The sequence below is a fragment of the Rattus rattus genome, chromosome 2 (genome assembly GCF_011064425.1).
Source record: "Rattus rattus isolate New Zealand chromosome 2, Rrattus_CSIRO_v1, whole genome shotgun sequence".
Lineage (NCBI taxonomy): Eukaryota > Metazoa > Chordata > Mammalia > Rodentia > Muridae > Rattus > Rattus rattus.
The window spans coordinates 68157098-68173126 of NC_046155.1; the positions used below are offsets into that span (position 1 = coordinate 68157098).

The 16029-nt window shown below is 46.1% G+C and overlaps 3 protein-coding genes across 4 annotated transcripts in view; 2 read left to right on the forward strand and 1 right to left on the reverse strand.

Annotated features, from left to right (window-relative positions):
- Positions 1 to 462, forward strand: part of Dhx32 (DEAH-box helicase 32 (putative)) — a 53488-nt gene extending 53026 nt beyond the window's left edge. The window contains exon 12 of the mRNA XM_032892399.1: positions 1 to 462. Within this exon, the coding sequence (XP_032748290.1) occupies positions 1 to 169 (169 nt within the window). The 3' untranslated portion in view covers positions 170 to 462.
- Positions 263 to 12849, reverse strand: Bccip (BRCA2 and CDKN1A interacting protein). Its single transcript, XM_032892400.1, has 7 exons — positions 12647 to 12849; positions 7376 to 7450; positions 6675 to 6755; positions 4425 to 4514; positions 3566 to 3753; positions 2238 to 2412; positions 263 to 697 (listed from the first exon to the last, which is right to left on the reverse strand). Exons 1-7 carry the CDS (start codon positions 12812 to 12814, stop codon positions 527 to 529), a joined length of 948 nt encoding a protein of 315 aa, XP_032748291.1. The 5' UTR covers positions 12815 to 12849; the 3' UTR covers positions 263 to 526.
- Uros (uroporphyrinogen III synthase) overlaps positions 12217 to 16029 on the forward strand; it is a 22115-nt gene continuing 18302 nt past the window's right edge. Inside the window, exon 1 of one of the 2 annotated variants that reach the window (XM_032892403.1) lies at positions 12217 to 12413. The gene's annotated coding sequence lies outside the window, so the exon portion shown is untranslated. Of the gene's footprint in view, positions 12414 to 13046; positions 13269 to 16029 lie in introns of those variants that run through there. The other variant, XM_032892402.1, reaches the window with a different exon arrangement.

Below are 16029 nucleotides of genomic sequence, written 5' to 3' on the forward strand. Positions count from 1 at the left end.
ATTTATGCAGCTGGTACCACAATACTATTTCAGTAACCTGCCTCCTAGTGAAAGCAAGGACATCCTACAACAAGCCTCAGGCCACCTACCCACCACAGCTATGAACAAGGACCAGGATGTGTGTGACAAGTGCCCAGATGCTACTGAGCAGAGATGCACAGTCCAGTGACCTCTCCAACACAGAGTGCAATACAGACACCAAGGGGAGGCTGGTGGTGGGCTGCTGGAGCCAGGGCAGTCCTGGACATGAACACTTCAAGTATGATTTTAAAATAAAAAAATAGTTTTTATTAAGTTCTTAAAATTACTATTCCACGCTTTTCTTATTGGAAATTTTTAACCAATCATAATTTGACCAAAATAAAGAAAAAACCATTTTGTAAATGTGTCACAGACACATGGAACAGAACCCTACTTTTTGTAGAGGACTTGAATCTGAATAAAATAATGAGTTTTTCAGTATCTCGTCAATGGGTTTCTTGGTAATTATACATAAACAAGCCTGTCACTGTCCGGGGGAAATGGACTAGATGGATAGATGGTCTTTCAGGGTTTCCATGATCTCACTCATCTTGTCATCTGGAATTAACATCACAGTTCGCAACGGCTTCATCGGAACATCATCGAAGGACCATCTGCCTCCCAGACAAGTGTCGCTCTCTCCCTGAACGGAGTAGCTGAACTTCAGGACTGCCTTCTGCCGCAGAGGAGGAGACACAGAGGAAAATGTAATCAACACAGAGGCAGAGCTCACTTACCCAAATAAAGAACACTGCATGTGTAGATAAGAGTGGAGGGGACACTCAGACCAGAGTAATCATGAAACACCAAACACATGTCAACTCACAGGAGGACCATAAACTAAGAGTACCATTTCAAGGCTGGAACAAGCATCCAAGTGACAGAGGTGACATTGTTTCTAATTCCAAAGTTATTTTCATGGTCTCAATTGATTGTTAAGGTAATATTGGGACAGATAGGTGGAACTAAGAACTGTCATCAAATGCTGTTCATATGCCTGGCAACTTCCTTAGCTTGGGAACCCTGTATCCACATGGCATTTGCATAGCTAGGCCATGCTGAAATCCTACACAGTCCTCCTTGATTTGTACAGAGTTCACTACTGAACTAGAAACTGACCCGTGAGCTCTCCGGATTCTCCTGTGTCTGTGCTGGGGTTACAGGCAAGTGCCACCATGTCCCAGTGTTTGATGTGGGTGTCAGTGATTCCATCCCAGATCGTCAAACTTGCATACTTTATTTTTGCTATTTACTTCTTGTACGACAAAGGCAGAGCTGAATCCCTACTGTTGCAGTCAGTAGAGACGGTGCAAAGGGTGAATACCCTAGCTTTGCACATCTGACCACCATGCCGATCTATCCCTAGAATCCACCTATACAACTGGATGCAGGGATGCATTTGTAACCCCCACACTCCTGGGGCTGATGAGGCCTGTCAGCACAGTAGCTGCAATCAGAGATCCCACCTCTACAGGGCAGATGGTGCTCATAAGCACGTCACGGCATACATCACAGCATGCGTGCACACTCACACAGACATGCAAATATATACATTCTTAAAAACTGTATCATCCAATTCAGAAAACGTTACCCCTGAGGTTTTTGAAGAGTGCAGTGGAGAAAGAATGTAAGAATACTGTCTAGGACTTGGCTGCCCACCATCACGATATGAGCCACCACTACAGCAAGTGCTAGAGTGGGGGAAGCACTTAGACCTCAGGGCACAGAGCAGCTATGATCACCTCCCTCACATGTGCACAGGCAAAACTTAGAACTGAAACATGCAAATGTGGCTTGACCATCACACTGTTAGCATGCTCTGAGTGCCTAACCAGTCCCAGGCAGTACCCACCTCACCCCACCACCTACACACAGTGTAATAGGAAGCTGTTGTGTGTGCAAGATGTACCAGATAGTATGTAAGCCAACAGCCAGAGACCACAGAGAAAGCTGGGCAGGCTAGAGGACTTTGGCTTAAGTCAAGAGGATAAGATTTTGGTTTTGTTTTTTTTAATTTCTTGAGACTGTTTCTCTGTATAACCCTGGCTGTCCTGCAACTTACTCTGTTGATCATGCTGGCTTCTAATTCAGAGATCCCCCTGCCTCTGTTCCCCATAGTGCTGCAATTACAGATGTGCACCATGGTCCAGCCTAAAGATGTCTTATTTTCAAGAAAAGCTACTAGAGCTAATGGAGATGAAGCAGGGCATCCTTACCTCATAGAAGAACTCTTCCTCTGCATTTGCAAACATCAGTGCTTCCTGTGGAAGGCCGTCCCGCCTCTTTCTGGAAGTAGACTTTCCTGCCTCCACAAACGTCTTACTAATCAGCAGGTAGAAGCAGCACTTGCCACACGGCTTGTTGGTTCTTCGTGCCTCAGCCAGTTCTTTCCTACAAGACAGACAGACAGACACAGACACAGACATACACACAGGTCACCACTGGGTTACATCTATCTGGACCCAGAAAACTGATGCAGCACCCTCTGGGCTTTGCTGCACCCCGGCTGGCTAACTCACGCTACTGGCTGTGCCCAAGGCTGCGACGAGACTGGCTTTTGCTGTAAACAGTGAAGAATCTGAGTTCAGAAAGACATTCACCCACTAAGACATAATCTCAGACTCACTCAGATTCACTGTTTTGTGCAAATTTAAAAATAAATAAGAACCTGCACTTTTTAAACAATCAATGTTTAACTGCAAATTAAGAGGCACACAGGCACGGCGCACAGCACTAGAGCATGTGACTACCCAGTTCTGACTCTGCAGCAACTTCACAGACGTAGCTGGGAGAAGGGACACAGCAAGCATGCCTGTCTACACAAGGGACACAGCTAGCATGGCTGTCTACACAAGGGACACAGCCAGCATGCCTGTCTACACAAGGGACACAGCTAGCATGGCTGTCTACACAAGGGACACAGCTAGCATGGCTGTCTACACAAGGGACACAGCCAGCATGCCTGTCTACACAAGGGACACAGCTAGCATGGCTGTCTACACAAGGGACACAGCTAGCATGGCTGTCTACACTTCAAACCTGTGCATCAAAGCACAGGTGACACAATCCTTCCCTCACTCAATTCTCTAAACTTTGTAGTTCTATGTTTAAATGTTTTTGTAACTTCAAACTCCTGTATTCAACAACATAGGGAGGCCAAAAAGTAGGGGCAGTATTAAGGATTTGGTTTCACTAATCAAACCAGAATGTAAGAATTTGACTCTGGTTTTTTTAGTATTTGTTCAACATTTTGTTCAAATTACAGGCATGTGTGAATGTGCAAACTGTCAGTCAAATGTGAAAAGCCTGAAAATTCACCAGTTTCTCTACCACCTGAATGTTTGAAAATATTAAAACTCCTGCCACCAGTAATCAAAACTTCTCAAGGGGCTGGATGCTGGAAATGAGCGGCCCCTTGCGCACTACTCCGCCCCACCGTCCCCATCAGAGCTTGCTGCAGCCCAACCTACACTGCTACAGACTCCACCTCCGATGCTACCTGAGTAAGGAACGAGCGTCTGAGGCACTGCCCAGAACTGCTTACTGAAGCTGCTGGTGCATAGGCAGAGCAATCTGTGGAGGAACGTTAATGAATCTTTCACTCAGCAGAAGGCCCACAGGCTTGCTGGTGTCATTCAAAAGCTTGTCCAGCTGTTCAACCATGCTCTTCTCACAGCTCTTCTCACAGGAGCTTAGAACCAACTCTTTAATTTGTTCAGCACATTGAGTCCCCTGGAAAGGAAAGAGAAGGCTTGCTCTCTGCCCCAAGAGCTGGGTTCCCTCCCGCTGCCTTTACATCCTAGCGCTTCTTCAGTATGACTGCTGAAGAATTCTCCGGCCATCACTACACCTAATCACCATCCCATGATTGGTGGTAAGTCGAGTTTCTAATTAACACACACACTGGAACAGCACTCCTATTCCACCTCACAAAAACAGTTGGGAACTAACTGGAATGTTCCTTTGAAAACTGAAGGTGGACTGCGGCCCGCATCTTATTCTCAGAGAATAGGCAGCTGATATAATTTTTATTAGAACTCATTACTAAGTCAATAAAGAGATGAGAAAACGAGAGCCCATGTTAAGGTCCCACTCTCAACTTTGGAAGCTGCTGAATAAACCCTCTGTATGCACACTGTACTGGGAGCTAAGAGACTGGCTGCAGAATCTTGCAACAGAACCTGCGTCAGAACCACCATCCCAACACCAGGCACTACGATGTTACTGATCATGCCACCAGAGTAATCAGCTTTAAGCTGGTACAAATCATCCGATCAAGACCGCTCCACACTGAGAAGGACAGAGCAGGAAGGAGCGCTTGCCCTGACAGCATCATCTCGGACACAGAAGACTCCATCCTGACCACAGATCCCAGGCTCCGAATACCACGCAGTGAAACTAACCTTTCTTTCACTTAAATTTAAAAGGCTGATGAAGCCAAAGATCTCATCTTCATCCACTTCATCATCACTGTCTTCTGAAACATCTGTTTGCTGTTTTAAAAGGAAAATACTTCAACTTTACATTATTCGGCTGGAAAGAAGTATAACACCAATTTTTCACTTTTCAAAATCAAAACTTGTTTTTCTGCGGTCAGGTACCAGAGCAGTGAGTCCCGAGTGCAGTGTGTCAACGTTCAGAACACTCTGCCTCCAGACATTCTGGATGACATCATCCTGCACTGCACGGCTTCATACAAGATGCTTTGAGTTTCATTTTGTGAGCCAGGGCTTCGCTGAGTAGTTCTGGCTGGCCTGGAGCTCCCTAGAGACAAGGCCTGTTAATCACATACAGCAACGGCCAGAACTACACAGGGAAACCCTGACTTGAAAAACCAAAAAGAAAACAAGACTCATGTATATCTGGGTATGGTGACCCTGACCCTTGCTTTTAATCTTAAGCAGGTGGATCTCTATTAAGTCCAGGCCAGCCAGAGCTCCCCTGTCTCAAAAGAAGATTCTAAACATTTTTCTAAAACCAGAATTTCAATATATTATTAAATCTGGGTAAGGTTGATACTCATGAGCCAGCCCATTTCTTCTTTCTCCGGGAGCCTCTAACACTTTATCACCTAAAACTCACATTCACACAATGCAATTCCTGACCATTACAGAAACAACTGGGTTTATATGGCAAACACATATACCACATGGGCAAAGGGAGACAGCAAGCAGCAAGGAATGACAATGGTGAACCAACTTGAACTCCCTAGCTCTGTTCTGGCTGCTCCTCCACTAGGAGACTAAACCCCTAGCCAGTTTACTAAAGCCCTTCCTTCACACGCTGCCTGTTTGCTTGTCCAGGCCATAAACTCCCTTCTCACAGCACTCTGTCCTCAGCCTGACACACAGAAAGTACTCAAGGAATCCATGTTGAATGAATGAGATGAGATGAAACTGATCCTTCCACCCCAGAGGACGATGGGGTCTACGATGGTCCGGTGCGCCCTCGAACCTAGGACAATGGGGTCTACAATGGTCTGGTGCGCCCTCGAACCTGTTACAGCTGCCTCAGCACCACGGGCTGTTAATGCTCCTCTACAGCTTTTGGCAAAAGGTTTTTGTTTGCTTGTTTTTTTTGTTTGTTTGGTTGGTTGGTTTTTTTTTTGTTGTTTTTTTTTTTGAGACAGAGTATCTTAGTGTAGCCCTGGCTGTCCTGGAAATAGCTCCATAGACCAGGCTGGCTTCAAACTCAGAGATCTACCAGCCTCTGTCCCTAAGTGCTGGGATTAAAGGAATGGGCCACCACTGCCCAGTTGGCAAGGATGTCTTAGGTTCAACAAAACTAGGTGAGAATGAGAAGGTGGCTCAAGAACCAGCCCTGGCCTTCCACCATCTCTTTCTGAGTTGTCCTATCCTTCAGATGACCCGGCGACAGTGCCAGGAGCCATGCAGTAATGCCCCACTCCAAGCTTCCTTGGCTCACAGAACAAAGCAGGAACTGAGGGGAATCTGACCTCTGTCCAAATGGCAGGTCCACAAACCAAGCAGATGCCTGCTGCAATTCTAAGCTGTGGAACTTTATAATAGAACAACAGGAAACCAGAAGAATCCCAGGGGACAGGTGGCAGAGCAGTCTCTGGGCTGGGTCCTTGTTTCCTGTGACTCTACTGAACAAGTGCTTCCTTAAGTACCCCACTCCTTGTTTTTATGAACTCATACCGCTTTCCCCTCCCGCTGCAGCCATTCCTATCAGCTCCCTGCCATTTCTTTTGCTCAGAGAAGCATGGCTGGCATTACCAGGGTATCTGTCCTTTGCTCTCCCATGGCAATTCCGATGACGTCTGATATCAGTGACTGACACCTGTGGACAACTCAAGGCTCCAGCTGCTGCTCAGCATCCCACACTCCAGACGCTGAGTGCGCACCCATAATTCACTCATCAGCCCTACCTACCTACCTTCTATGTGTGCCAACCTCAGCGCTCTAGCAAACTTGTTAGTCAACCTTGACCTACCCCCCCATCCCTAAGGGACCCAGTACACTACACTGTGCCTTATTTCACCTCCCAAATACCTTCTAAGTCAGCCACCTTCTCTCTACCAGGCTGATGCCTGGATTCCTGCGGTAACCTCTGGGCAGTCCTCAATAATACTTCCTTTCAGCTGGAGATAAGGAGGACAAAGCACCCACAGAGCCCATCTCCCCTCTGACCTTAATCACACTCCCGATGTGGTTCTGCTGAATCAGGAGATTGGCCAGCTCTGCAGTGTTCACAGGGGCTTTTAGGAAAAGCTGAAAGGAGAAAAATATTTTAAATTAAGATCGAAGCCAATTTCTAATAACACTGTGATTCCATTATTCAAACAGAAACAATGAAATGTAGTGACCTGACCAAGGTAGCTGTAAAGTAAACCCAGGAGGAAAACAAACGTCCAGAGTCACATAAACTCCAGAAAAGACACAGCCAGTGTTATTAGCAAATAGGTATAGAAAGAAGACAAACACAGCCATATTATTTGACATAAAGGCAAAGTACGGGCAGCAAGGCGGCCTTCATGGCACCGGTAGGAATGTGCGATGCTCTGCCTCTGAGCTGCTGATGCCATGTGAGGATGGCCTCGGGCCCCACTGCCTGCCTTCCCCGCCTTCCCTGCCGCAGTGGACAGCATCCCCTCTGAACTGGAAGCCGAACTCCTCCTCCCTTACAACATTTTTGTTTTTTACCCCACCAAGCTCAGATGTGAATTATGAGAAAGAGATGAGAATCTCAAGCAGTGCCCACACCGAAAGGAACGCATTCCAGGACGCAGCAAAGGTCAGTATTGCAACCTGGAGCTGGGAGAAAGGCACGAGCAGCCATTCACCCTGGGAAAGGAGAGAAGACACACATGGAAATTCTGGAAAGACTGTACCTGTTGCAGTAACTTCTTAATTCCTCCATAATCATTATCTGAGATGGAGTAAGCTTCAAATTCAATATTCACTTCCTGTAATAATACGAGAAGCAGCTCATCACAGACTTACAGACAACACAGGTAGTATTTTCATTTTGTACATTTTTCTTTTGCCCAGGTTTCCATCCTTTTAGGTCTGCTCCTCTATTAGTTATCTGCAGAGCGTGTCTCAGAGTTGGGATTGAAACAAACATCAAATGTACTCTAATGTGGTATGAACCAGCAACTTGGGATGGAGGAAGGAAGATCAGTAATTTGAGACCAGCCTGGGCTACACTGCAAGATGTTTCATAAAAGGGAAGAGAGTGAGAGTCTTACATGTGCTCATATGCCACAGTACCTGTATGAAGTCAGGAGACAAATTACCACAGTCAGTTTCTCTTTCCATCATCTCAGTACAGGGAGGTGACCTCAGGTAGTCAGGCGTGGCAGTAAGTGCATTTACCTGCCTTCCCCATCCCTTTTAATAGCACATACAGTTACATTTTAATTTTGTTTTGTTTTTCAGGACAGGGTTTCTTGGTGTAGCCCTGGTCCTTATGGAACTAGCTCTGTAAACCAGACTGGTCTTGAACTCTCAGAGATCTGCCTGCCTCTTCCTCCTGAGTGCTGGGATTAAAGGTGCCACCATTTCCTGGCTACACACATTACAGTTGAAATTTTAGATTTATTTTCTGTGTCTCCTGTGTCTGCTCCACAAGAGCAGAGTCATTCACATCTGCTTTGCCTATCTATCTATCTATCTATCTATCTATCTATCTATCTATCTATCTATCTATCTATCTATCTATCTATCTATCTGGTCATGCTATGCCGCTTGGTTAGCCTTAAACTCACATTGTAATCCAGCTTTACCTTGAACTCCCCATCCCTCTGCCTCAGCCTCCTGAGTGCTGGGATTACAGGCTGGTCTCTCTAGGCATGGCTTTTCCTCTCAAGTGCTTGGTACCTGCTATTACTTAGTAAATATTTGCTAAGTGAATAAAGCCTGGCCTCACACAGATGGGTAAATTTAACTCTAGGCAACTCTGGGGACTTGAAGTGATCTTGTTCTCTATGCATGCTCTGTGGAGACAGGTGAATAACTATTTCTCTTTTGAGGCTGTCTGACAGCGTTATCTAGATGAGACTGTGTTTGCATTTAAATCAGGTCACTGCATTTTGGTCCTTCAGGCTTTTGCATCACATGGGGAAATGGTATGAATGGCCTTTGTAATCTGTACAAGTGGCAAACTTGGCAGTGTTTACCCTTTTTATCCCCTTTTTCTTTGAGAAAGAGCCTCTCTGTGAAGAACATGATGACCTCAAAATTGAGTTCTTGCAACACTCCCCCCCACTTCTGAGTTAGCATTGCATCCTTGTAGGATTATCCTGGCCTTAAGTCCACCCATTTTAAAACCTGACATTGACAGTTACTTAGGTAACATTGGGAGGTGGGGAGCAGAGTTCTTTTCTCATGATCCACATGGCAGAGTGACAGACCTGACTCACTCCTGCAGTCCCCTCTGACATCTACACATGTGCACACATGTGCAAACATGTGCACACACACTGCCATGGCACATGTGCATACAAGTAAATATACATATACAATTAAGAAGATACACTATGCTGTTACAGCTTAAAACTAGGAAATCAGAAAGTCAAGAAAAGCTTTCTTTAAAAAGACATGAACAAGAGGTAATGAGGTTTCCTGGTACAAGGAACAGAGACTAGAAGAAGGCACATGTCCCCAAGTCCCCTACCAGCTTTGGCAAGAACCTTGCAACAGAATCTAAGAGAAAAAGCTAGCTACCTCGCTTAGTCCTTTAAGGTTGGCATTGCGTTATCTGAACTATGACACCCCTTTACTCCTGATGCTCCATTTTGTTCCTGAAAAGATTTGAGGTTGACCGTGACTTTCCAAGATAATTTTCATGGGTTTTTACGTAAGAGAGATGAATTGTGGGTGAATAAGTGTATCAGAGAAGGAAAGACTTCGATTAAATAAAGGAAGAAATACCCACTAAGGACTTCAGATCACAGACATGCCCTAAAAGCTCTAAGAATTTCCTTTGTCAGGCTGAATGGCTCAGCAGTTAAGAACACTGCTCGCCCTTCCTGAGGACCCAGGTTTGAGTCTCAGCACCTACGTGGAGGCTCACAACTGTCTGGAACTCCAGCTCCAGGGGATCCAACACTTTCTTATGGCCAGCCTCTGTGTACATGGCATACACACAGTACATGTATATACAGGCAAACACACATACACACAAAACTTAAAGGCCTATGTAAGGGGTAAAAGCTACACTGATGGGGTTGAAGAGGCATGGTTCAATGGTTAAGAGCACTGACTGCTCTTCCAGACGTCCTGAATTCAATTCCCAGGAACCACAAGAAGGCTCACAACCATCAGTAATGGGACCCAATGTCCTCTTCTGGTGTGTCTAAAGACAGCTACAGTGTACTAATATACATAAAATAAAATAATTCTAAAAAAAAAAGGAAGAAAGAAAGAAAGAAAGAAGAAGAAAAGGGGGGAAAAAGCCACACTGAGTGCTGCGGTCTGAATGAGAAAGCTTTTCCTAGCCTTAGTATCAAATCCCTGTCCCCCTAAAGCTGCTGTCAGCTTGCACACCAAAGAGCACACACTCAACTTGATAATTTCCCCCTACCCTGTTTCTTTTTTCCTTCACGTAACAACTACATATACACATTCCCCCTTAACTTGCTGTGTGGTCTCACTTATAAAATGGTGGTAAATTCCTAAATTCATGGGGCTGATATGAGAATTAAATGAGTTAATATGAAATGCACAGAGTCTAGGAGTATTAGTATTATTATTATTACTGTCAATTTGGGGAAAAATTCTTACAAGTTATTGAGTTACATGCACTTTAAATTTTGATAAATACTGTCAAGTTACCCTCCCAAGAGACTGCACAAATGTACACTCCCACTTAGAGTATGCAGATGCTTATATTGTTACACTGTTATCAACAATGGCATTCTTTCTATTTTTCTATCACCGTCATAAACAATAAAACAAAAGGCAACTACTACCAGGTAAGTCAGGACAGGAGCTCAAGGTAGGAACAGACACAGAGACCACAGAGAACACTGTTTACTGGCTTATTTTCTTATACCATTCAAGCCAATGGGGGCCAGTGCTCACAGTGGGCTGGACTCTCCCCCATCAATCACTCATTAAGCAAATGCTCACTGACAGGCCCACTGGCCAATGTGCAGGAGGCAATCTCCTCATCTGAGGTTCTTCCCCCAGCTGGCGATTCTAGTCTGTTAGATTTCCCATGCTATGAAAGGAGGAAGTAAGCAGTGACTTCTAAAAACCCTAAGGTAGCAAAATAGCTAGTAAACATTTCTGAGATGGTGTCCAAAGCGAGGCAGCCAAAGCAAAGCAATGACTTGGAAGGGAAGACGCGCTGTACGTGCAGGCCACAGCCTCATTCCCATGCTGTACTACAATCCTGGCATGCAATGCTCCCTTGCATGCGCACTCGAACTCATGCTCACCCCAGTGAAGAGTTCCAGTCACTCTCTCTTTTCTGAGCCAGCCACTCTGGCTGGAAACCACCCCCATCCTTCAATCACAGGATTGGGGTTTTTCTACAAAGGAAAAAGAAGCCCTTGGAGCATTCAAAGAGGGAGCTTAGACTAGGTCAACCAGATCTCTCTGGCAGGACATGGAATACAGATGGTCAAGGGGACAAGGACAGAAAGGTTATTAGAGGGAGTGGGAGTGTGGCTCGGTCAAAAAAGCCTAGCAAGCACAGTGGCTTGGGCTCCATTATCAGCATTGCAAAAACAATAAACTAAAGTTGCATATGATTTCATTGTGATTATCCCAACCTTAATTTCATCTTTTTTTTTAAGATTTATTTATTTATTATATATAAGTACACTGTAGCTGTCTTCAGACACACCAGAAGAAGGCATCAGATCTCTTTACAGATGGTTGTGAGCCACCATGTGGTTGCTGGGATTTGAACTCAGGACCTCTGGAAGAGCAGTCAGTGCTCTTAGCTGCTGAGCCATCTCTCCAGCCCCAATTTCATCTTCTGAATAAGAAGAGAAAGAGAGGGAAGAGGAAGAAGTGGAGGAGGAGGAGGAAGAGGAGGAGGAGGAGGAGGAAGGGAGGAAGAGGAGGAGGGGAGGAGGAGGAGGAAGAGGAGGAGGGGAGGAGGAAAGAAGAGGAGGAGGAGGAGGAGGAGGGGGAGGAGAACAAGGAGAGGAAGAGGAGGAAAAGGAAAGTTGGAATAGGAAGAGGAGGAGCTTTATAGTAAGGCTAGAGATGATGGAGGTATAGACTAGAATAGCTTCAGGATCAATGATAAGGTGTGTCTGGGTACTGAAGGAAAAGCTAACAATTTACTGATGGACTGATGCAGAGTGAGAAAGGAGGAGTAATTAAAGTCAACGCCCAAATTTTGGGTCTGAACTGGAAAACTGTAACAGAAATGGGGATAAATTACAAGCCCTGCTTTGGAGAGTCAATTCTGGAACAGTAATTGTCTTAAACAATCACTCATGCCTAACTATTCACCAAGAAAGAGGTGCTTACACCACCTGGAACTAGGTAATGAGAAGTCTGAGCAATCCCAGGGCTCAGGAGGCAGAGGCAGGAGATCTCTGAGTTCGAGGCTAGCCTGGTCTACAGAGCGAGTCCCAGGATAGCCAGGGTTACATAGAGAAACCCTGTCTGGAAAACAGAAACAAACAAATCTGAAGAAAGGACATCAGTTCCGTGAGGCCATAAAACCAGTCTGACCTGGTTGGCTGTCCCAGATTGGCAGTCAATACGGTCTAGCTATGATGTATATAAAGGGAAAACTGCAGGTTAAAGAGCATTTGAAAACTGTACAAGAGGACAAAGCAAGTAGCCTTTAATCAACTACAGCGGGCCAGTGTGAGCTTGGCTGTGTAGAAGGTGGAGAGCTGCTGCAGGGAAGAGGAGAGACTAAACTTCGCAGATCTAACTAAACTTGCGCCACTAAAGGTAAGTTAAGTGTGCGGCTGGCGGGCTTCTGGGATGGGAATAACTCAGCCGGGAAGGGCTACAGGAGTGTGTAGAAAAGCCGGCAGTGGGAACCTGGGTAAGGATGTGTCCTGTACCACAGCGGAGGGAAATCACAACTCCCCACATCTCCCATCACGCTCCCACAGCTTCGGCTGTCTGAATGGTTTCCCTCTCAGATCTGACCAAAAAATATGGTCACGTGTGCCTCTTACCTCATCCACGATTTCGTCGTCTTCATCGTCTTCTTCTTCTTCACTGTCTTCATCGTCTTCTTCCTCATCCTCTAATTCATCCTCTTCTTCCTCTTCCCGCTGGCTCGGTGCTTCAAGCGGCCGCTGGACCCCATTTCCCACTGCTCGCTTCTTAGCCTTGGATGCCATGTTGCCCGTCACACTGCGCCGGCGTGGGTCCCGCCCCCGTCCTTCCGGACTCCCTCTCTGGTCCGACTCCGGGGGCGGGGAGTGGGGACGGTACACACAAGCTCGACGCGGAGGTGGCGCGACTAGAAAGCGCCCTGGTTGAGTCCCATTGGAGTAATCTGCCATATTACTTTCACCTTGGCGTCAATGGTCTAGCCTTCTCTTCTTCTCCCCATCCTCCCATCCGCCTCATTCTCTTCGGGTCTCCCCCTCTATGTGTAGTGGTTTGGCCCATCCGTCCGCGTTCCTTCCGCCGGCCCTTGGCACACGCTCCTAGGGTCTAATGTAGGAGCACCCGGAACGCTGGCTGCTGGACGAGAGGCCACTCTCGGTTATCGGTACTTAGCAGCCCCGGTCTGGACCGTGAGACTCCTGCCCCGCGGCGTGCAGGTTGTCCTGCCTCTTAGCCCGCGAGGTAGGTGTCGGGCCCAGGACTGGATTAGGACACAGGCTTGCGAGCGTGCACGCAGGTCTTGGCGATCGCTGACACCGCGGGGCGGGATCCCGATGCAGCTGCCAACCTCTGGTGCACTGGCACTGGTGTAGTCCGCGCAGGAAGGTCCGCAGATCCAGACCGGACCAGCCCTGCGCCGTCTCCCTAACAAAGTTTTCAGTAGACCTGACGACCTTTGCTACTTCAAGCCCATGGCGTCGTTAAAAGAATTGTTTAAAAAGAATAGAAAGAAGGAGATCGCGGCAAGTTAATGAGTGTACCCCACCTCTGCCACCACTTGTGGCTAAACGAAGTACTTGTCCAGCGTTTCAGATCTATTTCAAAAGAAGCCGAATTTCCGCAAGAAGTGCCCTAATGGTTAAAAACTATGCCAGATAGATGAGGTCTACCAGTCAGGTTTATCCCTCGGTCTACCAGTTTGCAGCTCCTTGTAAAGATTATTGACAACGAAATTATTAAGCAGGGGAAAAAATTAGCTTTCTGACAATAAACTCTGTGGTTCTCCTTTTTCTCTAAAAGAACAACAGCATATGAAGTATGTTTGATTCCCAAACCAGAATAAGCTGGTCCTAGAGGTAAGGAAGCCTTTACCAGCGAACTTTAGGAAGTGCGAATAACCCCAGTGATCATCAATAGGAAATAGTCAGGATATCAGGGACCCCATTAGCCCATTATGGTATTCTGTGGGATTCAAGTGTCCTGGGAGTGTCTTGTCCACCAGGCTCTGTCGTGGACAGTAGTGACACCAGGACTCCACCTCTGATAAAGTAGCTTAAAATGGCTGCCTTGGGTTTTGTAATTGTCTAAAAACACACTCCTATAATCTATTGCATGGCTAATAATAGTCTGTCATGCACACCTACCCCAAGGTATAATAATATCCCAAGGCATAATAATAGAAAAAGATTTAAAACATGTCAATAGAATTGCATGGAGACTCCTGAACATCCCCACCTCCCATGGCTTTATAGTTTGTTACGGTAAAGAATACATAGCCAAACTTAACACTCAAGTGCCTGGTTCTTAAGTTCATCCATACTGTTCCACAGCCACGCACTCACCGTCCTTTTGACTATTTATACCTTGCAAAACTACTCTTTAAACAGTTCCCCAGTAGTGGGCCAAGAGAAGGCTTAGTGGGTAAAATACTTGATGTACCAGCATTTCCCAGCTCCCACATGCTGCACTGTAACCTGAGCACTGGGTTAATGGCCAGCTAATCTAACCAGTCAGTGAGCTTCAAGTTCAGTGAGAGACCTGTTCTTTAAAAATGAGATTAAGAGCAGTAGAAGACAGCACCCTTCATCAACAGGTACCCATGCATACACAAAAAGAACCAGTTCCCCACTGTCGCCTTTCATAGCCCCAGGCAGTCATCTGTATAATTTAACAAAGGGCTTTGACTGTAGTCACAGTACTCAGGCATCATGATTTCTTCCCTAAGGCTGAGCGGTTCCTGTTGCTCACATGGTCTTCATATTTAGTCTTACGTCTGTGGGCACTTAGATTTGCTTATAGGTTTTACCTATTAGACAGTGCTCCTCTGAGCATGAGTGTACAAATACCTCAAGTCTCTGCTTTTGTTCTTTTGGGATCTGCCTAGAAGTGCAATAGCATGATCATACAATTAACTACTTTTAATTTTTTGAATAATTACATTTTTGTAATTTGCAAAATTTTTCCCACCAGGAGCCTGTATTGCTTCTCAGGGAAGCAATTGCTTCTCAGGGGAAAAAGCAAAGGCCTGTTTGTGTCCTCAGATTAATTTCTGATGTCAAGCCCATGGACAGAGTGTAGTCTAGAGTAGCTCTTGTAAGTAGATGGCTCACCTGTGCTGTACTGAGCACAGGGACCTTCCTTAGGAAGTGGATTGATAACTTCTGGCTCACTCTTCCTTTTTAGCACAGAATTCGTCTTACAGGTCAGCTGGTAGCCAGTGGTTAGGAGGCTGAGCCCCGAGCTTCAGCTCTGGATGCTGATTTCGTTTCTATCATTTATTCTGCTGACCTTGGGCAATTAAGAGCCATGGTTTCCCTTCTCGTTAAATGAGGATCATAGGTGCTTTGCAGGCTTAGGTGGGGATTGTAAACTGCTTAGTCCACGGTGACAATTTGATCTGTCATCTTGGCTGGATGGCGAAATGCCCAGCGAGCTGGTTAGATACCTTCCCAGTGTGCCTATGGAGGTTTCTGCCAGGGACATGCATGTGGACGTGTAGGCTGAGTAGAGGACGTAGAGCACGTAGGCACTGTCTAATCTGGGGGCTGCAGAGAACAAAGGAGAAGGAGGGCAATCCATCCTCTCCCTGCCCTCCTGCTGCCTGGTGCCCCGGCTTCTGGGCTCTCAGCTTTGGACTAGAATATCCTGTCAGTCCTGTCACTTCAGACTTTACTAACATTTCTGTGTCCAGTGCTCAGCATGTTTTGTGAGCAAGCAATCTCTGAAATAAAGGGTTTGCTGAGCTATATGTGTGCTAGTCAGAAAAGGACCAGGTCCTAGGATGCATTCTGTAACTACCAGCAACAAGACAGCAGTTGGATCTGACAGCCAAGAGCATTTTTATGATGAAATTTTGAGAAAGGAAAATAAACTGTCTACATAGAACTAGCATTGGCTCTGAATAATAGGGGCAGGGCAATGGAGTCACGACATGGGAACAGTGTACATGGAAGGCAGTCTGTAAGAAGTACTTGTTGCTTCTGGATTCCAGGTTGGGGTAGTC